Below are 27,659 nucleotides of genomic sequence, written 5' to 3'. Positions count from 1 at the left end.
ATTTAAATATTTTCAATCCGCTTTAGAGTTAGATTTTTATTATAACATTCTATTACAAAAACATCAGAATAATCCTCCAATTTTCTAGCCAAGTAACATTTTACATACAGTATTGTATTAAAGTAATACAAATATTATATCGCAAACTGATAAAGTTTGCAATTAACAACTAGTCAAACACATTTACTTGACAGGTAAGATTAAGGGCATAACTTATTTACATGTGTCTCTTACTTAGTAATTTAATCTCGTTGTCCTGATGAGACTTCAGTTTGCTTCCATCAAGATTAATGGCAGGTTTATTGTTCCTAACAATCTGCGGATTGTTTTCAAGATTTACTTTTTTGAAATTCCAATCAGATTTATGATCTTTAGATGCTTCCTCCTTCTCCCCTCCAGGCTACAATTGAAAATAAAAACAAAATAGGTGCAATTAGAGACAAAAACAAACAGGAATTAGTAATTTGAGTTGAGAAACTTCCCTTGCCTAAAATTTTTCAGGAGTATCTGCACTTTGTACCCTGCACTACCTTGTTCGAGCAATTCATTGTAGGGACTAGACTATTTCATGTTATGGTAGCTCAATCCATTCAGCACAAGGAGGAAATTGGAAGAACCACCTAATTTTCCTTGCTATCTCAACAAGCATCATCATTATGCAACCTTTCAGGGCAGTCAGTAGAGAGAATGTCAAACCACAACAATTTGAGCCAGAAATGATAAAGATTAAGGGCCAATTAACTAAAATCACTACCATTAAGGATATGAAAATTAGAATGGGATGCACAAAGCTCAACATGCACAGTCATAGAAAAGTACAGGAGAGAAACAGGCCCTTCGGCCCATCTAGTCTAAGCCGAAACATTTAAACTGCCTAGTCCCATCAACCTGCACCTGACCATAACCCTCCTTACCCGTCATCCGTGTACCTATCCAAACTTCTCTTAAGCAATGAAATCAAGCCCCCAAGCACCACTTGTGCTGGCAGGTCATTCCACACCTACAACCCTCAGTGAAAAAGCTTCCCCTCGTGTTCCCATGAAACTTTTCCCTTTCGCCCTCAATCTATCACCTCTACTTGTAGTCCCAGTCAACCTCAGTGGGAGAAGCCTGTTTGCATTTACCCTATCTATACCCCTCAATTGTGTATACCTCATCAAATCTCCCCTCAATCTTCTATGTTTTAGGGATTAAAGTTCTCTCCTTATAACTTGGGTGCTCCAGTCAAGGCCGCCACATCTTTGTAAATTTTCTCTGTACTCTCCCAACCTTATTTACATTTTCCTGTAGGTCAGTAACAAAACTGCACACAAAGCTCAAAATTAGGCCTCATCAATGTCTTATACTACTTCAACATAACATCCCATCACCTGGGCTCAATACTTTGATTTATGAAGGCCAATGTGCCAAAAGATTTCTTTATGACCCTGTCTACCTGTGGCACAACTTTCAATGAAATACAGACCTGTATTCCCAGATCCCTTTGTTCTACCACACTCGTCAGAGTCCTACTGTTCACTGTAAGACCTATTCTGGTTGGTCCTTGCAAAGTGCAACACATCACACTTGCCTACATTAAATTCCATCTGCCATTTTTAGCCCATTTTTCTAGATGATCCAGATCCTGCTGTAAGCTCTGATAGTCTTCCTCGCTGTCCACTACACCCCCAACTTTGGTGTCATCCACAAATTTGCTCATCCAGTTAACCACATCATCCAGATCATTGATATAAACGGCAAACAACAACGGACCCAGCTCCGATCACTGTGGCACACCACTAATCACAAACCTCCAGTCAGAGAGGCAACCATCTACTACGACTCTCTGGTTTCTCCCACAAAGCCAATGTCTAATCCAAATTACTACCTCATCCTGAATGCCAAACATTCAAGAATCTTCTAGACCAAACTCCCATGAGAGACCTTGTCAACCGCCTTGCTAAAGTCCATGTAGACAACATCCATTGCCTTGCCTTCAGCTTCCTTAGTAACTCCCTGCTGCTGGAGTCCCTGCAATTTCCGCACTTTTGCCTCCCACAGGGTCCAAAGGAACTGAATTACCATTTTGATCTTCCAGAGGAAGAATTTTGTCCCTTGAAATTCTTTTCCCTTAACAGATCTGTAGAATCCCTTGGAGTTCTCCTTCACTGTCTGCTAGAGCAACCCCATACCTCATTTAGTCCTCCTGATTTCTTTCTCGAGTGTTCTCTTACAATTCTGGTACTAAGTACTTCATTTGTTTCTACCTGCCTCTACCAGCTACGCACCTTCCCCACGCACCTTCCCCACACACCACCACCACCACCCCCCCACCACCACCCAGGCCAGGGCCTCAATATGTCTCAACAATCAAGGTTCCCTAAATTTGTTATCTTTACCTTTTATTTTGACAAGTACATAAAAGCTTTATACTCTCAATTTCAGTTTTGAAGGCCTCCCTCTTACCAAGTACTCATTCACCAGAAAACAGCCTGTCCCAATCCACACTTGCCAGATCATTTCTGATACCATCAAAATTGGCCTTTCTCCAGTTTAGAATCTCACCCCGTGGACCAGACCTATATTTTCCCATATTCACTTTGAAACTAACAGTATTATGGTCACTAGATACAAAGTGTTCCCCTGCACAAACTTCTGCCACCTGCCCAGTCTCATTCCCAAATAGCAGATCCAGTATCTCACTCTCTCTCATTTGGACTAACATTTACTGATTAAGGAAACTTTCCTGAACACCCTTGACAAACTCTGTCCCATCTAGTCCTTTTACAGTATAGGAGTCCCAGTCAAATGGGGAAAGTTAGAAATCACCTACCATAACAACCTAATAGTTCTTTCAAAAGTCTGTGATCTCTTTACAAATTTGTTCCTCTAAATGCCATGGTACTTTCAACCTCAGTTCACTAGAAAATGATTAAGTGAATTAAAAGTGCAGACATTAATACAACATCCAACAGTCCAGAACATCTGCCAACCAATCCAGGACAAAAGTGCCCAGCATGTCAGATTATTGGAGTTTTACTGCGGTTCCTGACAGGACAAGAATGCTGTTAAATTCCTCACCAACTCAACAGCTAACCAAATATATGTAAAGTAAAAAGACAAGCTTTGATATTTCCATTGTTGGTTCATTGGAAATTTTAATGTAAAATATAGTTAAAGAACATTTCACTTCCAGTTTCCCTAATTTCCCCATGGAAATTGAGCACAATTTGACACTGGACCGTAATACAGTTGACATAATTTGTATGTTCTCCCTATGATCATGTGGGCTTCTCCATCATGCTCCAGTTTCCTTATACATTGCAAAAACATATGGTTAGGGTTTGGGTCAGTAAACTATGCGAGTGCAATACCTGCAAGTTGCCCCCAGCACTACCGTTGGACCAATCAGACTGTGTAAGTTGTTAATGCAAAACTATAGATTTCACTGCATGTGACAAATAAAGCCAATCTTTGAATCTTTTCAATCAATGCAGCTAAAATTGCACATTACACAGTAAGTGAGTTTAAATGCACCCATCTATAACAGAACCAATAAAAACAATGCTCTAATCTTTCTCAGCATAGCTTACTTGGTTTCGTTTGACATCATCTTCACGCTTTGGAGGTTGATCATGCACTCTCTGTAGAGTTTTGATTTTCTCTTCACACTGCTCCTTTAGTGCACTGATCTGCTGACCACATTGCAGGCTGCAAAACAATTTCCCAAGATATGCAAGCAGTATTTACAAAACACTAATCTGCATTTCCAAAGTATTTCTCAGATAAAGACCTTTCAAATTGTTCCCGAATTGACACAAGAGAACTGGCAATCTATCGGCTTGAACCGTAAACTACAAGGGCAAAGTTACTTGGAGGAAAATAATCATCAGGAACAGCTACTGAGTTTAACAATGCTGTTGACAAAAGCTAAGGAAATGCTTTCACACTTAAACCAAGAAACTGTAGGTGCTGGAAATAAATAAAAGTTGAAAATACTGTAAATATACACAACTGCAGAGAAAAATGTGGTCAATGCTTCTGGACTTCAGAATTAGGAAAAATTAGAAATCCAACATTGTTAAAGTTATTGAGGAGGAGGAGTGGTAGCAAAGTAGGGGAAGTTTTATGATGGGTGGAGACAAGAAGCCAGATGAAATTGAGTAGTGCAGGCTTGGTAATTACAGTTAGGGAAGTCAGAGACCCAAATGTCCACAAGTTCTGAGACTGGAGACCAAAGACAGCCTGTACTGGTTGCAAGACTGTGTTGGTGGTGGCTGGGACAGAGGAATGGACCTTGCTTTGTCAGTTGTGTTCTGCTAAACATTTAGGCATGCTGTGTTGGCACCTGAATATGTGGTGATACTTGCGGGCTACCCCAGCACATCCTTGTGTGTGTTGGTTAACACAGATGCAAATTTTGATGTACACATGATAAATAAGCAAGAGCCCTGGTGGAGATGAGTAAAAATAGGGAAGAGAATGCAACAAGGCTGAAGTCCAAAATAGTGTAGTGGTTGGAAGTCTGAAATGACAGAATGTTGGAGATACTTGGGGCAGGCAGTCTGCAGAGGGAGAAAAAGTAAAAGCCTATGAATTTGTAATGATTATATGAATTGTTGCCAGCAATTCAGTTATTTACTAAATTCAGTAATCCATTTTATGCAGAAGTACAAGTTTAGAAACCCAGATCTCTTTACGTGTTGGGGGAACATTTTCACACTGCCTGACTTTTTTTTGCAAACTGCCCAGTGTGTTGAATTACACAATACCTGCTCCTGTAAATTCTGTTTGTAGAGACCAGGACTGGCCTTATTTTCTTGGTTTTAATCAGGAACTGGTGAGGGATTATTTTCAACACAGAAGGCAGCCAGAAGTTCCAGCATAACTGTTTGCTTACTTGGAAAGCTGTGCATAATATTAACAGGGGTTCTTCATCTCTTAATACCAAATTTAATCCTCGATATAATATGAACAAGGAATCAAACCTCCCAAATATTCTGTTAGTTTGTTGTAATGCATTGACAACCCTGTTGAGACAAATCAAGGTTAAGGAACACTGAGAAACGTTCCCGTATTTACATCATTACAAGGTAACAAAGTGACACTGTAAACAATAATAAACAAGAGATTCTGCAGATGCTGTAAATTTTGAGCAACACTCAAAATGCTGGAGGAACACAGGTCACGCATCATCTATAGAAGGGAATAAACAGTCGCTGCTTCAGCTCGAGACCCTTCATTGTCCATTTAAAATGTTTAACATTTTTTGATGACACGTCAAAATTTCACAAGACACTAAAATGGTTATTGGCATTCTATATAGTGTGGTGCTGCACAGTAACTGCCTAAAAATGCAGAGACTGTAAATGTTAACTTCTTTATTTACTAAATTTTTAGAGATCCAACGGCTGTACCAACATAAAGAAATTGGGTGTCACATTTATTTTGTGAATATTTCCAGGTTGTCTGCACAAGAATTGCCACATCAATGTTATTGATTCGCAATTGGTATTTTCCACTGCTTTGCATGAATGAGATTACAGCATTAGTTGCTATGCAACCATTAGAAATAGCAGACTGAAAAAGATGCTGGCAATATAAGACTATGTAGCAGCTGGCAGCTTTGAATAAATTCACATTAGACAATGACAGGTAATCTGGATAAATGCAACTCAAATTAGAAATCTGCTATGGTGCTGACAAGACAAATAATCACGTGGACAATAATGCAACCAACTCTCTAGACTAACACTAAATGAAACAAAAAGGGCAATTCAAAGAGTTAAAAGAGAAACTCTTAATACACGTTTATACAAATTTGATTCTGATCACTGCATCTGGCCCATTTACTTCAAAAATATTGAAATCTGCACAATTCTGGTGCCATTCTGAAGAGTGGAAAGCCTCCGGGTCCTCCTGTTTCCTCCCACAGTCTAAAAGGCATACTGGATAGGATAAATGATCATTGTAAATTGGCCCATGATTAGGTTAGGGTTAGTTGAGTTTGCCGGGGTGATAAGGTTCGAAGAGCCTACCCACATTGTATCGCGAAATAAAATAATAAACAGTACATACGGGTACCATGAAAAAGTATTCAGCGCCCACAATTATTTTCACATTTTCCTGTCTTGTTTTCTAAGCTTAAAATATATTGAAGTTGGTATTCTTTTGAGCTAATCTACAAAACATTGTGTCATGTCAAATTAAAAGAAAAAAATCCAAAACCTGTCAATTTACTTAAAAAAAACAAAATTGAGGCTGAAAAGGTATTCATTCCCTTTGGAGTACTTCGCCATGTCTTCAACCTGAGCCTGAGGCTCCAGAGGGTTCCTGTGCTGTGGAAGACGTTCTGCCTCGTCCCTGTGCCGAAGACGCCATGCCCCAGCAGCCTCAATGACTACAGACTGGTGGCATTGACCTCCCAACATCATGAAGACCGTGGAGAGACTTGTTCTGGAGCTGCTCCGGCCTATGGTCAGGCCACATTTAGATCCCCTCCAGTTCGCCTACCAGCTCCGACTAGGAGTTGAGGATGCCATCGTCATACCTGCTGAACCGTGTCTACGCCCACCTGGACAAGCCAGCGAGCACTGTGAGGGTCATGTTTTTTGACTTCTCCAGTGCGTTCAACACCATCCGCCCTGCTCTGCTGGGGGAGAACCTGACAGCGATGCAGGTGGATGCTTTCCTGGTGTCATGGATTCTTGATTACCTGACTGGCAGACCACAGTACGTGTGCTTGCAACACTGTGTGTCCGACAGAGTGATCAGCAGCACTGGGGCTCCACAGGGGACTGTCTCGTCTCCCTTTCTCTTCACCATTTAGACGTCGGACTTCAACTACTGCACAGAGTCTTGACATCTTCAGAAGTTTTCTGATGACTCTGCCATAGTTGGATGCATCAGCAAGGGAGATGAGGCTGAGTACAGGGCTACAGTAGGAAACTTTGTCACATGCTGTGAGCAGAATTATCTGCAGCTTCATGTGAAAAAGACTAAGGAGCTGGTGGTAGACCTGAGGAGAGCTAAGGTACCGGTGACCCCTGTTTCCATCCAGGGGGTCAGTGTGGACATGGTGGAGGATTACAAATACCTGGGGATATGAATTGACAATAAACTGGACTAGTCAAAGAACACTGAGGCTGTCTACAAGAAGGGTCAGAGTCGTCTCTATTTCCTGAGGAGACTGAGGTCCTTTAACATCTGCCAGACGATGCTGAGGATGTTCTACAAGTCTGTGGTGGCCAGTGCTATCATGTTTGCTGTTGTGTGCTGGGGCAGCAGGCTGAGGGTAGCAGACACCAACAGAATCAACAAACTCATAAGGCCAGTGATGTTGTAGGGGTAGGAACTGGACTCTCTCACGGTGGTGTCTGAAAAGAGGATGCTGTCCAAGTTGCATGCTATCTTGGACAATGTCTCCCATCCACTACATAATGTACTGGTTGAGCACAGGAGTACATTCAGCCAGAGACTCATTCCACCGAGATGCAACACTGAGCGTCATAGGGAGTCATTCCTGCCTGTGGCCATCAAACTTTACAACTCCTCCCTTGGAGGGTCAGACACCCTGAGCCAATAGGCTGGTCCTGGACTTATTTCCTGGCATAATTTACATATTACTATTTAACTATTTATGGTTTTATTACTATTTATTATTTATGGTGCAACTGTAACAAAAACCAATTCCCCTGGGATCAATAAAGTATGACTATGACTATGTAATTACTACTAACTTTGCTCAGATGTTATACTGTACAACACCTTACCACCTCACCCAATTTGTTGATGTAGAAAATTGGAGGAACACTGTTTTCAGTGAATTAATACAGGTTTCCCCCGCCATCCGAAGGTAGATCGTTCCTATGAAACAGTTTGTAAGCCGGAATGTCGTAAAGCGAAGAAGCAATTACCATTTATTTATATGGGGAAAATTTGTGAGCATTCGCAGACCCAAAACATAACCTACCAAATCAGCCAAATAACACACAAAACCTAAAATAACAGTAACATATAATAAACACAGGAACGATATGATAAATACACAGCCTATATAAAGTAAAAATACTTTTCTACAATCATTGCCGCACTGTTCTCCATAGCAAAAATCTCATGCAAATGTAGCAAAAATCTCATGCAAATGCTCTCGGCAGAAACACTCTCTCCAGTAACCTTTAAGCTATGAAGCTGCCAAATCATACCAAATAACGCATAAAAATACACAGCCTATATAAGGTAGAAATTATGTATGTACAGTGTAGTATCACTTACCGGAATTGGGAAGACAGCGCTGAGCACACTGATGGTGGTGTGTTAGGCTGAGTCATCAGAGGTTGGGGTGGTGCAGTGGCCCCCACCCTCCAGGTCGCCGACCGATACCAATCCGCGAAGCATGCAGGGATGCAGCGGTAGCTGGGTCACGCCCAGCACACCTTGAAGAAAAAAGCCGAAATAAACAAGCTAACTCGTTAGATTGCGACGCAATCGGCAATTGCCTCAATCTGGGCCGACATTTACACGCCGGGCGGCATCTAATTAATTAGCTTGTTTATTTCAACTTTCTTCTTAAAGATGTGCTGGGTGTGTCCCGGCTACCACTGCATTCTCCGCAGCAATGTATCCGTCCATGGCCCGGGGGTTGGGGTGGTGGGACATTGGGGTGTCATTTCATCATCATCTGTTTCCATCAGGGCAGGCAGGTCATCATCTTCTCTGTCTGCCTGCCTCGATGTCGAAGGTCGAGGTTCGTCGTCTGCTGTGGCTGGTGTGGAAGGTTTGAAAAACGACAGTGTGCTTGACTGCTTAGCCTCGCACATTTTTCTATCATACAGTTCTTCCGTAAGCACTCAAACCATCCTGCAAATATGCCCTAAACCTTTCAAAATTAAAGTCGTACTTTTCTGCAATCATTGTTTGCAGCGAAAATCTCACGCAGCTGCTTCATGTTCAGTTCCTGGATGACTTTACTTTCAGTCCGTTCGCTACTGCATTCGGTTTCGATTGTTATCCTTTCCTCTTCCAATTGCATCAGCTCTTCATCTATCAGTTCTTGGCCATGGGATGCCAAAACCTCTTCAACATCATCTTCGGCAACTTCCACAAGCCAAGCTCACTTTGTCCTTACTTCGTTCACCACGATCGAAACACTTAATTATGCCTAGTTTTACGCTAAGTGTAACACCCTTACGAGCTCTTTTAGACTTTTCCGATACATTAGAACTCATCTTGCTAACGGCTGCTCACAGGCACGTGTTTAAGCAATACTGGCTAGAATGCCGTTCCGGGGGAGGAGCGGCTGCTCAGGGCACGCACTGCCTTTTTTCATAACAGTGAAAACCTCTCCTGTTAGCGAAAACAGGTAACTAACGTAGGTCTTTTGTAACAGCGAGGTTTCATAAAGTGAACGTTCGAGAAGCGGGGGGACACCTGTAAATATCCTCTGTAAGGTCGAACAGTTCTATTTTCAACAGTCCAAACCAAAATGAAGACAAAAGATAACTCACGACAAGTCAGAGAAAATACAATAAAGCACAAATCTGGGGAAGCTTACAAAGGATTCAAATGATTCCAAGTACATTTATTATCCAAGTATGTATAAATTATACAACCTTGAGATTCGTTCACTTACAGGCAGCCACAAGCAAGAAACCCAAAAGAACCCAGTTAAAAAAGACCAACACCTAATGCACAGAGAGGGAAAAAACACAAATCCTGCAAACAATAAAAGCAAGCAACAGCACTCTGAACTAAATTGAGCCCAGAGACCCAAATCCCAGAGCAGGAGGAGTAGGCCCATAGCCTTGATCAAAATTCATCACAGAACAGGGCAAATTGCAGTGAAGTTCACAGATACAAAGTGCATAGCAGCTGGAGCAGTCTCAGACAGCACTACAGAGAGTAGAGTAAACACTGCGGAAGACTGAGTGGAATCAGCCCAACCCTCGCCTCCGGTCCCGACATTCCAGTCTATCTGGGCCAGTGTTTAAGACCATAAGAGCATAAGACAAAGGAGCAGAAGTAGGCCATTTGGCCCATCAAGTCTGCTCCACCATTTTATCATGAGCTGATCCATTTTATCCTATTTAGTCCCACTGCCCCGCCTTCTCACCATAACCTTTCATGCCCTGGCTACTCAGATACCTATCAATCTCTGCCTTAAATGCACCCAATGACTTGGCCTCCACTGCTGCCCATGGCAACAAATTCCATAGATTCACCACCCTCTGGCTAAAAAAATTTCTTCGCATTTCTGTTCTGAAAGGGCGCCCTTCAATCCTGAAGTCATGCCCTCTCGTACTGGACTCCCCCATCATGGGAAACAACTTTGCCACATCCACTCTGTCCATGCCTTTTAACATTCGAAATGTTTCTATGAGGTCTCCCCTCATTCTTCTAAACTCCAAGGAATACAGTCCAAGAGCGGACAAACGTTCCTCATATGTTAACCTTCTCATTCCCGGAATCATTCTAGTGAATCTTCTCTGTACCCTCTCCAACATCAGCACATCCTTTCTTAAATAAGGAGACCAAAACTGCCCACAGTACTCCAAGTAAGGTCTCACCAGTGCCTTATAGAGCCTCAACATCACATCCCTGCTCCTATACTCCATTCCTCTAGAAATGAATGCCAACATTGCATTCGCCTTCTTCACTACTGACTCAATCCAATCACCGGATCATGCCACACACTAGGACCCGGGCCCTGCCGCAGTGATATGCTCTTGGCCATCCAGCCCAAAGTCATTTGACCTTTTCAAATCAGCTTAGTGCTTAGATAGATTTGACCTCACTCCCAGTACGGGCAACAAAACTCATCCACCTGATTCCTCGCTGAATCACTCACTCCAACTCCATCTGTGACGTCAACACTATCACAAACATCTCATGCTCCAACTTTGCATCGCACCAGAAAGACTCAACCCTCAAGTCCACTTTGCCTTCACTCGCCTCGTCATTGTTTGCAGTGATAGTTTACCACAATTTACCCCAGAAAAAATGTTATTAATAATGTTTTTATCCATTTTAAAGGCACTGAACATGTGTTGGAGCTCAGTGCAGTCCATCATGAAAAAGTAGATAAAATATGAAAGCAAAGCCATACCGCCTCAAACCCTAAACTTTGTCACAGGAGAAGGCAGCTGCTGTGATGCCAACAGTCACTGAGTGAGCTGCAGAAATCAATGGGTGCAACTGGAGATGAAGTGTATAGCTCCACAATTTCCAAGGCCTTGCACAATACAGGTATTTATGGAAGAGTAGCAAGGAAGCCCTGGCTTAAAAAAAAAGCATATCCTTGCCCGTAAATACTTTGCAAAGCATCAATTAGAAGATACTGTAAAGATATGAAAGAAGGTCTTGTGGTTGGATGAGATTGAAGTGGAACTTTTTGGCCTCAACACCAAGCAGTACATATGGCATAAATCTAATACTGCGAAGTGTGGGGGAGTAGCATCATGCTAAGGGGATGCTTTTCAGTAGCAGGGACTGAAAATCTAGTCAGGTTTGATGGGAGGACAAATGCTGGAAATACAGAGCGATCTTGGATTAAAAACCTGCTAGCCTCCGGCACAGAGCATAAACTGGTGAGGAAGTTTGTCTTGGAGGAGGACAATCACCCAAAGCCCACTGCCAGAGCAACCATGGAGTGGCTTTAAATGAAGAAAATTGATGTCCTTGGGTGGCCCAGTCAGACCCCCGACCTTAACCCAAAAGAACATCTCTGGCAAGACCTCAAGATCGCTGTCCACCACCACTCCCCAAATAACCTGGCACAGCTTAAGCAATTTTGCAAGGAGGACCAGGCAAATCTTGCTCCATCATGTTGTGCAAAGCTGATAAAGACTTGTCTAAAAAGACTACTGACTGTAATAGGTACAGTTGACATTTCGGGCCGAGACTTCGACTGTACCTCTTCCTATAGATGCTGCGTTCACCAACAACTTTTATGTGTGTTGCTTGAAATTCCAGCATCTGCAGATTTCCTCGTGTTTACTGACGGTAATAGCTGTGAGAGATGGTTTAGCTAAGTACAGAGCAAAGGGGGATGAATACTTCATGCTTAACAATTTTCCCTGTTTTCTGGGCTCTGATAAAAGGAAGGTGTGATTCACAAATAAAAATTCTCGGTTAAATTAATCAAAATCTCTGGTTGCAATACTCTTGAATATTTTTACAAGACATTGTATAACTCATACACAAGACAAAATATTACCACAAATTTAACAGATAATAAAATATATTCCAGAAGATTGACATTTATACAAGGTGCATTTATGACGCAAGTTAAAAAATAAACAGTATAATGCCACAGGCTCTTCATAAGTGATGAGGACTGGGTGGTGGCAGGGAGTTCAGTCATCACATGGCCTAGCGGAAAAAGCTGTTTCCCATACTAACAGTCTTTGTCCTCATGCTAAGGTGCCTCCTGCCTGATGGTATCGTGTCAAAGAGATTATGGAACGGAGGGGAATGATCTTTGACGATACCAAGGGCTCTGCAAAGCAGATGGGTGGAAGAGACACTGGTGATCCTCTAAGCAGTTCTCGCAAACCCTGTTAATCAACTATGGAAAGGGATGAGGAGTCAATGTTTTGGGTAAAAACCAATATCTGATGCTGTCTGACTTGTTGAGTTTAACTAGCATTTTCTGTGTGTTACTCTGGATTTCCAGCATCTTCAGAATCTCATATGATTTGAAGGGTCACTTCAACTATTTTCATTTAATTTAGACAGCTCAATTTCAATTGTCAATTCTGTGTCGAAGGATGAGAGAAACATCAAGATTTTACCTCTCATATTCTAATTTCTTCTCCAAGGTTGTGGAATTTCTCCGGTACTCCTGAAGCTGTTCATCCTGCTTAATGAACTCTTGTCGTAACTCGGTGAGTTGCTCTGTCACAGAGAAATACACTTTAGATGGATTATATATACTGCATTGATCACAGATGTACAGCTCAGAATAAGGTCCTTCGGCCCAAATCATCCATGCTGACTGCATTGCCTATTTATGCTAATGACATTTTCCTGCATTGCATCCCCTCCTCTTCTGTCCTAATATCTTGTAAGTACTAATTGTATCTGCCTCTACCTCTACCATTTTCTATGGCATCTTGCTCCAAATAACCAGCACCAGATAATCAGCCCGCAATTTTACAACCCTCTACAAGTGGCTAACAGCTATACAAAATCTCTTTCAGAAAGAATCTCAAGCCCACCAATCTTACTTTTCTTCCTATGACTTCCCAGAGCAGCAGCATAACACTCTCCCCTTTTGTACTCCTTCTGTCACACCTAAAACTTTTATAGCTGTAGAGATGGAGCTGCCCTTCCCTCAACTATGTTCCTGTGATAGCAATATTAGACCATGGGCTGATCTATGCTCCGAGCTTCTTAATTAAGTGAGACTCCTCAATTAAATTAAACTCAATTACACCTCCCAGCCCCCTCATGCTTCCCTACCCATCTCTTTGATCTATTTTCCTCACCAGGAGTTCCCAACCTTATTTATGCCATGGACTCCAGTTTGGGAAACATTGTTCTACATGATTCTTACTCCTCACTTACTTTGCTATTATTCCATGTTCCATCCCAAACCTTCCAGAGCAGGAGCAGAAATCCTCTCTGCATGGATATATCATACCAGTTATATTACCACAAGAAAAATATTCGTCAAATGAAAGTAAGAGAACACACATATAGCACTTTTAGCCCTGGTAAATGTTTCCACATGCATTGGCGGCTCATGAATGTGAAAAGCAATCAAATCTTGTGGAATGATAGTTGCTACCATGTATTGCAGGTGTGAATGGACACAATATGTGAGTGGACTACAATATTTTAAGAACAGCAAGTGCTGGAAACACTCGGCAGGCTGGGGGTGGTTAAGCATCAGTGGAAGGAGAAACCGTTAGCATTTCACATCTGAGATCCTCCATCAGTACTGGAAAAAAGTTCTAGTTCAAGTTAAAATAAGTTTGAATGGAATGGACCGAAAGTTTCCACACAGGGAAAGAGAATAACAAGAAACCACTAGTATGTGGAAATCCAACAAAATGATGAAACTCAAGTCAGGCAGCTTCTAATGAGGGGAATAAATAGTCAACATTGAGCCGAGACACCTCAACTCAGTTCTAATGAAGTGTCTCAGCCTGAACAGCTATTTATTCCTCTCCTTTGTGTTGCCTGACTTGCAGAGTTCCTCCAGCATTTGTCTCTTGCTTGAGATTTCTGGCATCTATAGAACCTCTGTGAGAATGAAGAAACTTATATTTGTAGAGTACATCTTTATTGCAGTAACTATCAATTCTGGCAGTCCAGTAAAAGTGGAAGCAATCTGGAATATATCACATAATAAGGGACTACTACTACGTCGACTCAGGCCTTGGGGGCCGGCGTCAGGCACGATAGTAAGAGAGATACAAAATAATCCCTTGAAACATTATGGAGGAACTCAGCATATCAGGCAGCATTGGTTGACCCTTTATCAGGACTGGAAATGAAGGAGTCAGAAGTCAGAATAAGGTGAGTACAAGCTGGCAGGTGAAAGGCAAGACCAGATGAGGGCAAAGGTGGGTGGGTGGGAGAGGGAGATGAAGTGAGAAGCTGGGAAGTGAAAGGTGGAAGAGGTAAAGAGCTGAAGAAGGAACCTGATAGGAGATGGACCATGAAAAAATATTATTCCTCTCCATAGATGCTGCCTGATCAGCTGAGTTTCTCCAATACTATGTGTTGTACAAAATAATCCTATTTTATTCAATGCTCTGCCACCACAAAGATCTTGTCATTAGGACAGTGAGCTGTTTACTGTACTGTTTACATGCTCTGCACACTAAATACATTTTGAATTATATTTTAATAATTTACTTGTGGTAATGTTTTATTTTATGTACTGTGTGTGATGCATGTTTTGTGGGCACACTGTTGTCCAGAGGAACATTATTTCATTTGATTGTATACATATACAGTCAGGTGACAATAAACTTGAACTTCAAATTTTTCTCTTTCAAATATAATGTTCTCTCATGGCACCACACAGATATACATTTGAAAGGGTGGTGTAGGTAATACTCAGGGGTCTCCAAAATTCTAGAGCAGGATCACACGGGATATGACATGACCAAACCTGGGGTTTTGTTTCCCTCAACTGAAGTGGACAAGTCACTGAACCAAAGCTAGTGGAAGATGATCAATAGTCTTGAGGGTTGGATTAGTAACTGAAAAGATATAGACAACCAAAGACAGGGGAGGCACAAGAGTAATAAAAAAAGGGAGGCACATAAAGGAAATTAGTAAGGCAAAGAAAAGTCAAAATATGGTGAAAAAGTTCCAGATAAATCCAAAAGTATTTTACAAGTATAGGGGCTTTAGAATAACTAAGTAAGGAGCAAGGCCCAGGAAGGAGAATGTGCAATCTGTGTGGAGACAGAAGGTACAGATGGAGCTCTAAGTGTTTACTTTTCATCAGTATTCACACATGAAACTGATTTTGTAGTGGGAAGATTCAGCAAAGGGAGAGGTTAAATTCTAGTGCAAGTTACCAAATAAAGAGCTGGTACACTGTATGCTTAAAGGCTGATAAATCGCAACAAGATTTATCCCAGGTTGCTGGGAGAGACAAGCAAAGAGAATAGTAGCTTGTGACTGCCATTTTTAAATCTTTTGATGGCCACGTGAGGTTACAGATGACCTGAGCTTAGCAAACATACCCCTCAAGAAGGACAGCAAAGAGTGGCAATTGCAGATCTGTCACCCCAACAGCAGTAGCAAGGAAATTATTAGGAAAAAATTCTCAGAACAGAATTAATAACCACTTAGAAAGGTTGAAACTGATCAGAGATGGTCAGTATGGCTTTGTCAAGAACAGATCCTATCTGACCAATCTTAGAGTACTTAGATTTCCAGAAGGCATTTGATTAATACCATTAATAAGGAAAATAAAAATTCATGATTGATGTGGATAGAGAATTAGCTAGCTAACAAAACAGCAGGAATAAATGCATTTTCTTTCTGGTTGCCAAGACATAATGTGTGGTGCATCAGACCCCAGTGTGGTAATGGTTTCTCAACATTTTACAATTGATACAAATGAGAAATGAAGGCTCTAAAGGGACGTTAAACTTGCTGTTCACACGATAGGTAGGACATTAAGTTGTGAAGAGGAGAAAGGAAAGCTGCAAAGGAACATATAGATAAGTGGACAACGATCTAACCATGGAGTGTAATGTAGAAAAATATGATATTGTTCACATTCAATAGGTGAAGGGTGTTGATATAAATTAGTGACATAATCTACAGGTTAAAAGGTTTTTTTAAAAAACCATTCCAACCATGCTTTTGAGATAAGGTAGCATTTTCTGCCAAGGGGGCACCAAAAAAGACAACTATTGTAATTCCAGGCCACACAAAATTTTGTCCAAAAGAAGAGTCTCAGTCCAAAATGCTGACTGTTTATCCTCTCCATAAATGCTGCCTGACCTGCTGAGTTCCTCCAGCACTTTGTGTCTGTTAATCTGAATTTCCAGCACCTGCAGAATCTTATGTTATTGTAATTCTGGTGTCATCTATAGGACAGTTCAAGTTAAGCAGTGCACCTCAAGTATATTTCCCTCCCTAAAGGACAATAATCTCATTAACCTTCCAGAAAAAAAAACTGATAATTTAACTGACACCAGCAGGCTCTCTTTAAAGATAATTGCTCATTTATATTTTTGTGACATAAAGCTACTAGTCACTATACCACTGGGAATATTGTTAGTATATTATTTTTTCTAAGCATATTAGTTATGGATTACAAACTAAACTGTCAAATAAAATCTTAAAATTTACTGTTGGCCAAACGGTTCTTACCTTGTAACCGATGGATCACCGACAACTGCTCTGTTACATTATTTTGAAATTTAACCTTAATGAGAGAGAAAAAAATTGGTAAACTTATGAAGAAATTACTTATTTAACTTATCAACATGCAACATTCCCAAATCTAATCAGGTGAATTTGTTTGATTAGGAGTTTTTTCAAAAGATGGCCAACTATCTTTCTAACTCAAGATGAAGTTCATTGCCACAAAGTTTAATTATACTAACCCTGTCAGACATCATTCTTGAATTTTCATGATGGTGTCATTCTCAAAGATCGGAATTTGCAGACTGACATTTAATTCTTGGTCTTTACAGAGTTACAACTTCCATTCACTGGAACTTGGGATCGGAACTTACTTTCTTAATTCTCCCACGTTTAGAAACTCAAACTTTCGATGTACTCAGTACCCACTTTATAAGGTACAGGAGTGGAACCTGATGGGGGTCTTCTGCTGCTGTAGCCCATCCACTTCAAGGATCCACATGTTCTGCGTCCAGAGTTGCCCACCTGCACACCATTATTGTAACGTGTGCTCATGTGAGTTACTGTTACCTCCCTACCAGTTCGAACTACTCTGACCATTTTCTTCTAACCCCTCTCATTAATAGATAACCTCATTGCCACAAAACTGCCATACACTGGACGTTCTGCATTGTCTATAAACTCTAGAGAGACTGTTGTGCATGAAAATCTCAGGAGATCAGTAGCTTGAGATACTCAAATCACCCTCCAGCACCGAAAATCATTCCACAGTCAAAGTCACTTAATGACATTTCTTCCCCCATTCTGATATTTGCTCTGAACAACTGAACCTCTTGACCATATCTGTAAGCTTTATAAATGGAGTTGCTGCCTCATTAGCTTATTGCACTAACAAGGTAACTAATAAAGTGCCAACTCAGTGTAGTTTCTTCACTTAGTCACCACCTTTAGATGAAACAATTCAACAATTTACAATTTATATTACTGCCAATATTAACTAGTGTACAGTGCCTCAGCAAGGAATGGTGAAGATAAACATTTTGGCTAGAATTAAACTGGGCCTATGCTTTCCACTGCAAGTTCACTTGACTTAAGGAACATTCACAATTGCTGATAGGCATTTCCATTCCAATAAAAAATTTGGATTAAGAAGCTGTTTAAAACCTGCTACAGCTCCTAAATCCACTCCCTTAATACACACAAATTACAAACTGGTTGCTTGATTGAATTTATTCCTGTTAAAATCAACAGAATCTTCCCTTTTTAAATACCATATCCATTTTACTCATGAAGTACAATATATTCATTTTATCAGACGGCAAATTACACTCAGAATATTTCTATCCAAGCATCTGCTTGTAATTGTTGAAGCAGTTCCCCAGAAGGCTCCGGCTTCTTTCATTAGAACATAACATTTCACTTTAATACCCCGACAGTCTTTCAGTTTGATGATATTCCCTCCTTCAAGATCATCTGACATCAAAAACTTACTTAAAATTCAGATACACAATTTCTCTGAGAACCCCTGTGCTATACAAATAAGCAAGCTGATTTCACAGTGACATTGTTCCTCAGATCACTTAATAAACTTCATCTGGCTTTAGTGGCTCTGCAAAACATTTACATAACTCACAAATAAAATAAAACAGGTATCTACTAAGGAAGATTATCTAAGTTTTTTCAAATGAGCCTCCTCCTTCACAAAAATAGAAGGCAAGAAAATGGCAGATAGATCACACACCAGGAACTCAGATCAAACCACACTGTCCAAATCAGGATTCAAACATCTCGAAGGGTGAAACTAAAAATTACATTAACCCAATGTTTGATGTTAAAGTCTTTAGAAAATTCAATGTCCATAACCATAGTGTAGCAAAAGAATAATTTCACACTACGAATCCCTGTACTCTATTTCCCTCCAGATGTACAAAACCCTCTAGGTATACAAAGCCAGCTTTTTTGAAATACAGATTTTAGTATTAAAGACCAACTAAAATAGATGGCAACTGAAATATCGGAGTAGGGTGGATTCAGACCTGGCTCAACAGGTTGATGGTTGAAAGTTAATTCTCCAACTGGAGGCTTGTAACTAGTGGGGCACCTCAGCAATCAGTGTTGGGACCTCTTGTGTATACAAATAATTTAGAAGTGAATGGACATGGCATAATTAGCAAGTTCACTATGATACTATATGAGTGGGTTTTGTTGATAGTGAAGCAGGTGGCAATGAATTGCAAAGAGATGTTGATCTGTTTTGGAAATGGGCTGAGGAATGCCAGATGAACCTCAACTTAGAGGTGATGCATTTTGAACAGTAAAACAAGGATAGGACATTTACAGTGAGTGGCAGGACATTGACAAGTGGTGTGGAACAAAGAGACCAGAGAATACAAGTGCACATTCACTGAAAGCAGCCATGCAAGTAGGTTGTGGTAACAGCATTTTGCGTGCTGGCCTTCAGTAAGGGCTGAGTTATGAGTAGGAATATTTTGTGGCAGTTGTACAAGTTGCTGGTGAGACCATACTTGGAATGTGACGTACAGTTTTGGTGTCCTATTGTATGAAATATATCGTCAAGCTAGAGAGGTGGAGCGTGCAGAAGAAATAGACAAGGATGCTGCCTGATCTAAACAGCCCAAGTTACAGAGGTTGGCCACATCAGATCATTCTTTCCTGGAGTGTAGGAAAATGAGGGGAGACAATCATGAGGGGTATGGATAAGGTCAGTCTTTCCCCCAGGGTTGGAGGGGTCCAAAACTAGAGCATAGGTACAAGAGACCCAAGAGATAACAATTTAACAGGGGTAGTGAGTACATTCAATGTGCTGCCAGAGAAAACGGTTGTGGCAAGTACAGCTGCAACATTTATGAGGTATTTGGATAGGTATATGGAAGGGAGGGGCTTGGAGGTTATGGGACAAATTCAAGCTATTGGGACTAACAAGGAAGATGCTGGGGGGCAGCATAGACTAGATGGGCCAGAGGGACTTTTTGCCCACGCTGTCTTACTCTGGAACTCCTTATGGAATCCAACAGGACAGATCAAGTTTCTAAAATTGCCCAGTTTTCAAATTGACTAATCCAGCAGAAGCCAATACAAATTGTTTAACGTCAAACATATTGGTGCCTCTGACTGGTCAGCTACTTGTGCTGGAGGAGATCTGTTCCAGATGTTTGGGGCCTGGATAATGCTGGGAGAAAGGGAGGTCTAGAACACAGGTAACTGAGAACTCAAGACAACAGAAGAACTTGTCCTAATAAATGTTATTTTCCCCTTTGATTCCCAATCCAAAACTCTATAATCCCCATTAGAACACAGGTTGTGGACCACAATCCAAGAAATGTTTCCCCAGTGTCATCTGCTAATCTTAGCAAAATTGGAGTTCCCCACTGGACACTGGATTGTAATGGAAGGAAACACATGAGCTTACAAAATTGATCAGCAAGTTCAGAACTCGTCTGACACGGTATCAGTTCTGGTCACCTCATTATAGGAAGAATGTAGAACCTTTAAAGAGTTCAAAGTTCAAATTACATTATCGAAGTATGTATACTATATACAACTTTGAGATTTATCTTGCAGGCAGCCACAAAACAAAACAGAACACATTTTTAAAAACTCACAGAAAGACCGTCAAACACCAAGTATGTAAAAAAGAACAACTCGTTCAAACATAAGAAAGTAAACAAATAACCGCAGAGTCTGCAGGCACAGGGCCAGTTCAGTGCTGCAGCCAGTCTAGGAGCCCATTGGCTACAGGGCACAGACATGAAGCCAGTCCACTGCAGAGGTGAGTGCTGATGTAGTTAGTTCAGCGCTGAGGCAAGTAAGCTAAACACCACTTTGTCCTACATCCTCAGTCGGGACTCTTTTAGTCTCGCTTCTTGGAGCGAAGGAGGATGAGAGGTGACTTAATAGAACTGTACATGATAAGGTGCGTAGATCAAGCAGACCGACAGATTCCCCCCCCCCCCCCCCCCCAAGAGCCAAGAGTGGAACTGGCTAATACAAGGGGACATAATTTTAAGGTAATTGGAAAGTATAAGGGTGGATGTCAGAGTTAAGATTTTTAAAACAGTGGTGGGTGCAGGGAACACGCTATCAGGGGTAGAGACAGATACATTAGGGACATTTAAAACTCTTAGATAGGCACATCGATGAAAGAAAAATGGAGGGATTCATTGATCTTGCAGAAAGGTTAAAAGGTTTCCACAACATTGGGTCAAAGGGCCTGTACTGTGCTCATTCATTCATAGCTTGTCACACCAGACAGCCAGCCACTCTAGTGTTGTTTGGTTGATGTTGAGCAGGTCAGTGTCAGCTTAATCAGGTGAGAGTGGGCAGTTGCACAGAATGTGTTCGATGTTCTGCACCCTTTCGCCACACTCACAGGATTTGCTGGAATTTAAACTGTGCTGTAATGTTATATATACTCCTATAAAGGTCCCTGTACTTGGAAGCCTAAGAATTATACCTGTGTCAACAGCCAAGCAGAAAGACTATTGTTGAATTCCGTCTCAAATAAATCAAATTATGAGAGATTGGTGCATGGCTATAGTAATAACCACCAGGACTTTAAACCTGATCAAAAAAGGCAAAGAACAGAAAGCACAAGGAAAAGAGTTCACCATTGGCATCTGAGGGAGTACCTATCAACATGTCAACTCTCATTTCTAACTTTATAATTAAAACATCAATTGTAGCACGGATCAATGGCACATCCCAGCAATCTAGTTGAGAAATGAACATTTCAGTCAGGGAAAAATACAAGCCTTCATTTAGACCAAAATTCACTTTCAGACACCTTGACAAAGGACAAAAATACCAGGACCTTGGTTTCCAGAAATGAATGCCATATTCAGTCAATTCAGTGTAATATTGAGACCATGCAATTCCACTGTAGTAAAACCTAAATTAGCCAGCTGGTGATGTAGTGGCATCCGCACCAGACTTTGGGGCAAGTGGTTCCGAGTTGGATTCCAGCCAGGCCAGCTCCTTGCATGCTTTCCATCCATGCTGGGTTGGGTGTGGAGCTAGCAATTCGGCCTCAAGAAATGCAAAAAAACATGCTAAAGAAATGGCACAGTTACCACCCGATGCACCACAAGGCACAGAGAGGAACAACAACCAAACCTAAATTAAGTTCCCAAAATAGGAACAAAATAATTAATTGCAATTTGAGACTAGAGCAACTTTATCACCACCTTGCTTCAGGTTTATAATTTCCTGTTAATTTAGAATACACAAGTTAAGCAATATTCACATTTAGATTTAAAACTGAATGCCGAATACATTCACATCAGGCAACATCTTTTGAGTGAGAAAGAGATAATGCAGACATCCCATCTTGCAAAAACTCATTTCAGGGAAGTAGCACCCCTGCCCCCTGCAACCCCATATCACCCCCCCCCATCAACCTCCAAGGGTGTATGTAATATTCTGTTTAGTGATTTTGTCTAATCTGTAAACCAAGTTGGGTATATGCAGAAAATGTGACATTAAAATATGTACTTATATTATATCATGTTTATTCTATTACAATTTTAAGCAAGTCTACAGGGAGTTTGGCCTCATCACATAGGACATCAATAGCGTAGCTCCTTAGCAGCCAGCCAGCTAGTTTAAATAACGTTAGCTACACTAATGAACAAATGACACCTGCTAAACTCACCTCAACATGTCTTTTACATTTTAACCCACCACTGGCAATAGAAAAGTCACTGTTGGAAACAGTGCAGCGAGCAACACTGTCATTATTTTTGAGGTCGACTGTAAAGCCCGCCCACAGAGAAAACTGATAGGGCTACTTAGCAGAGGACCCCAACCTTTTTTGCACTGCAGACTGGTTTAATATTGACAATATTCTTGCAGACCGGCTGACCGGGAGTGGTGGTGTTAATCACGACCGGAATATAGGTGATAAGTCAACTCTAAGTCAGTTATAAGTGGCTAATACACTCAATTTCATTTCTAAAAGGGTTTATCTAACGAATTTAATATTAAACACACAGCGCATATTTTCCTCGATGAATATAGTGATAAGTCAATAGCATCATAACATTTCATTTGGATATTAAACACACAGCACATATTTTCCTCGTATGAACATATAAAATCATTGCAACACACCAATATCGCCGAATCATTGGGAGGCCTGGGCTTGTTTCCCTGCAAGAAGGCGGTCCCATCGAGGGGTGATGGGAAACAGCGATACCCAAAAGAGGTTCCTTGCGTCCAGTCTATTCCACAATTTAGTTTTCATTGCATTCATTGCAGAAAACTCCGCTTTGCAGCGATATGTTGGAAATGGAAGCAATGTCTTCAGTGCTTCTGTGGCTATATGGGTAAAAACAGGGGACAAGCTCTCCTCTACAATCACTCTGAGCACCGGTGCCCCACAAGGCTGTGTACTCAGCCCCCTGCTGTACTCACTGTACACCCATGTTTGTGTAGCCAAGTTTCCACTGAACTCAATATATAAGTTTGCTGATGACACAACAATTGTAGGCCGTAACTCGGGTAATGATAAGTTTGAGTACAGAGAGGAAATTAAGAACCTGATGGCATGGTGCGAAGACAATAACCTATCCCTCAACATCAGCAAGACGAAGGAATTGGTTGTTGACTTCAGAAGGAGTAGCGGACCACACGACCCAATTTACATCGGTGGTACACAAGTGGAACAGGTCAAAAGCTTTAAGTTCCTCGGGGTCAATATCACAAATGACCTGACTTGGTCCAACCAAGCAGAGTCCACGCCAAGAAGGCCCACCAGCGCCTTTACTTCCTGAGAAAACTAAAGAAATTTGGCCTGTCCCCTAAAACCCTCACTAATTTTTATAGATGCACCGTAGAAAGCATTCTTCTGGGGTGCATCACAACCTGGTATGGAAGTTGTCATGTCCATGACCGAAAGAAGCTGCAGAAGATCGTGAACATGGCACAGCACATTACACAAACCAATCTTCCATCTGTGGACTCACTTTACATCGCACGCTGTTGGAGCAGTGCTGCCAGGATAATCAAGGACACGACCCACCCAGCCAACACACTTTTCGTCCCTCTTCCCTCTGGGAGAAGGCTCAGGAGCTTGAAGACTCATACAGCCAGATTTGGGAACAGCTTCTTTCCAACTGTGATAAGACTGCTGAACGGATCCTGACCCGGATCTGGGCTGTACCCTCCAGATATCCGGACCTGCCTCTCGGTTTTTTTGCACTACCTTACTTTCCATTTTTCTATTTTCTATTTATGATTTATACTTAAAATTTTTAATATCTACTAATTTTTACTATTTTTAACATTTAATATTTGTAATCCAGGGAGCGGGAAGCGCAGAATCAAATATCGCTGTGATGATTGTACGTTCTAGGATCAATTGTTTGGCGACAATAAAGTATGAAGTATATTCAGCCTTGACTTTGATCCAGAATCCCGGCAGAGATGTTATGTCAAACATACTTTTCAGCCCGTCGTCATTTGCAAGCTCGAGGAGTTGATCTTCTTCCCATGTTGCCATGGATGACGCGTGTGTAATGACCTTGTGTGTGTTCAAATTCAACAGCGGGCATGACAGGGAAAGGTGCAGCTGACTCATATCGTTTCATATTGCCAAATCATATCGTTTCCTCACGGCCCGGTGGTTGGGGACCACTCTTAGCACGAAGAGAGACCAATCAGGATGCTCGCTCTCCCTCTCAAAAAAATCGATTTCCAGGATATTCTATATAATTTTTGGGCGTCAGGGAGCCACTATCAATATGCAGGAGACTCCCGGAACTTCCGGGAGATGTGGGATGTCTGGATAATGTTCTAAATTGTCGCTGCTCTGAAAAATTAGATGTTTTTCCTCTCCAAAGAAACTGCTCGGTATGAACATTGTTTTATTTCAATTGTGTAGCAAATTGCTTTTGCATTTATATTTCCCCATTGTATTACATTCTGTAAAATGTTAGAGCTATACAGTCTGATTTGTACAAGTGTTACAAACAGAAGGACCCATTTCCTATGCTGACCTTTCTGCCTGCATTGGGACTGTTCCCTTGCATACGTTGCCTATTTAAATATTTATCTAAATGACCCTTAAAAATACACTCAGCAACTACTTTATTAGTACTGGAGTTCATGCTGCATGCTACTGTAGCCTATCCACTTCAAGTTTCGACATGTGTGTTCAGAGATGCTCTTCTGTACACCATTGTTGTAACGTGTGGTTATTTGAGTTACTGTCGCCTTCCTGTCAGCATGAACCAGTTTGGTCATTCTCCTCTGACCTCCCTCATTAACAAGGTGTTTTCACCCACAAAAACGCTGCTTACTGAATTTCTTTTTTTGCACCATTCTCTGTAAACTCTGGAGACTTGCATGTGAAAATCATCAGCTTGAGATACTCAAATCACCCTGTCCGACACCAACAATCACACCATGGTCAAAGTCACTTAGGTCACATTTCTTCCCTATCTGATGTTTGGTCTGAACAACAACTGAAGTGTCTTGGCCTGAAATGTTGACTGTACTTTTTACCCATAGATGCTGCCTGGCCTGCTGAGTTCCTCCTGCATTTTGTGTGCTGTGTACAGATTTCTAGCATCTGCAGACTTCCTCTCATTTGTCTCTTGATCTTATCTACATGCTCTTATGCATTGAGTTGCTGCCACATGATTGGCTGATTAGATATTTGAATTAACAAAGTGTACCTAATAAAGTGATCTGCTCTGGTAGTGTATTCTAGATATCAACTATTCCATGTAAAAGCACACCCTTAACACTGCCCCTTAAATCCCTTACCTCTAACCTTAAAACTAAATCTTATTTTTGGATAGTCTTATTGTGGGATAAAAATTGATTTTGTGCTCTATTTATGTCTTTCAATCTTATGTTTCTGTCAGGTTCCCCTTAACCTTTGCTCTAGGGAAAACAAGACCAGCCTATCTAATCTGTCCATATTTCCAAAAGTATTCAATCCAGGTGATTATCCTCCACACTCTTTCCAAATGATAACAAATCCTGCTTCTTCACAAGATTGCAAATGTTATTCATTCCTAAGATTCCCAATTTTAGGTTTTGAAGATTTGACTTTTATCCTCAAAGATATCCTCAAAGAAACATCAGCAAAAATAATCCTCAAATTGACACATCAGTCTTTAAAGGCAATCTTTCCTTATTTTACATCAAGTATTAAAGTTTTACACACAAGGCTGTTGTTGTTTTCCAGAATATTTGGTACCCTCAATTAGCATCAAAAGAAAACTAATACAACACATCAAATCCAGTTACAAGCACTTTCAAACATTCAAACACCTGTACTTATTAAGTAGTCATGCACATTGGTCGTATTTTTTCTGAAGTTGTTGTGGATGCTGATTTCAGGCCTATGACCTCTTTCTTGAACCTAATCAATCCTCCTAGATGCAAATGTTTGGTGATTTAGGAGACAAATTTCTACTACACTCAATTACAGCCTTAATGGCACATCTTGTAATGTGTGATAGGGACAAACAACAGCCCACGATTGTTGAGTGTTTTTTTTATCTGGAATATTTTTTTAAATTATCAAATTCAACAAACATGACTGGGAGTAATTTTTTTTAAAACTGCACTAACCCTTATAGCACAAATTCAGGGATTGCTCTCCACAGTTTAACAAAGGACTTGAATGTAGAATGGTTCACTCAAAACCAATCATGTCTCCATCCAATGTCCTGTTAGGATGTGGTAAGAGCCACTGGACAACCATGCAAAAATTATTCATGTACAAGCTCCTACATGCTGCCTGACTGAACCCTGAAATACGATTTAAAACAAATTTGTTATTGCAAGCATGTTTCACTTTGATCCTGATTAGCTTTGCTGCTGGAGGAAAATATTTGCCATGACACTACTACCAAACAAGTACAACATGAAGGTTAATTTACAGCCCTGGCAATCATGAATAATGCATCACAGTAATTTGATAGCTACAATGAAATTCAGGACAAAGGAAGTTAAATCAAATCAATTTTGTATGCACCACAGCCTAGAAATTATAGTTTCAAACTATTTAATGCTTTTCCAGTCTGCATTTTTATTTGCTGTAGATTAAGCCATAAACACATCACAAAAATCATTTTACTATAGCCAAGGTACTGATCTATTATCAAAATAGGTCTGCTACTTCTCAGTCTTTAGGAACGAAACACAAGGTGCTACTCTTTCTTTAAATTTAGAGACAGCACATTAAACAGGACCTTGTGACCCAATGAACCTGCACCACACAATTACAGCCACATGACATATGAACCCATACATCTTTAAAACGTGGGAGGAAACCCACATGATCAAAGAAAGAACATACCAACTCCTTACAGACAACAGCAGGAATTGAACCACGATCACTGGAGCTGTAAAGTGTTATGCTAACCACTCTCCAGGGCACAAGCCTGGGCAAGGTTGTATGGAAGACCGGCAGTTGCCCAAGCAGCAAGTCTCCCCTCTCCACGCCACCGATGTTGTCCAAAGGAAGGGCAAGGGCTGATACAGCTTGGCACTAGTGACGTCGCAAGAGTTGCCAGAGCAAGGTTGAAGGCAACGTCGGACTGCCTTAGGGACTCCAGCTCCGGATTTGTCCTCAGGGTTTACTCCCGAAGCCTTTCCATACGTGGGTATGGCCGCAAGGCAGCGGAGGTTTGAAATCAGAGTTTTCTCTCTTAGGTGGACTGCCTTCCCAGGCTGACGAGCTCCATCTACCCGAATCACTGGTTTTAAGGCGCCAGGACCCGCCTTCGCCCCTTCTCCTGTCAGTAGAAACAGTTGAGGCTAAGCCACACGAGAAGGCCAGGAGTTGGACTTGGTTGTCAGAG

At 41.2% G+C, this 27,659-nt stretch overlaps 1 protein-coding gene across 3 annotated transcripts in view; it reads right to left on the bottom strand.

Annotated features, from left to right (window-relative positions):
* golm2 (golgi membrane protein 2) overlaps window positions 1–27,659 on the bottom strand; it is a 91,371-nt gene that overhangs the window by 36,713 nt on the left and 26,999 nt on the right. For all 3 annotated transcript variants that reach the window (XM_072277990.1, XM_072277991.1, XM_072277992.1), the window contains exons 3-6: window positions 16,828–16,882; window positions 12,771–12,873; window positions 3,573–3,690; window positions 235–400 (exon numbers count right to left, since the gene is read on the bottom strand). In XM_072277990.1, coding sequence (XP_072134091.1) covers window positions 235–400; window positions 3,573–3,690; window positions 12,771–12,873; window positions 16,828–16,882 — 442 coding nt within the window. The remainder of the gene's footprint in view (window positions 1–234; window positions 401–3,572; window positions 3,691–12,770; window positions 12,874–16,827; window positions 16,883–27,659) is intronic.

This window comes from Mobula birostris, chromosome 14, assembly GCF_030028105.1.
Source record: "Mobula birostris isolate sMobBir1 chromosome 14, sMobBir1.hap1, whole genome shotgun sequence".
Taxonomy (NCBI): domain Eukaryota; kingdom Metazoa; phylum Chordata; class Chondrichthyes; order Myliobatiformes; family Myliobatidae; genus Mobula; species Mobula birostris.
This window is presented reverse-complemented; position numbering and strand designations above follow the sequence as displayed.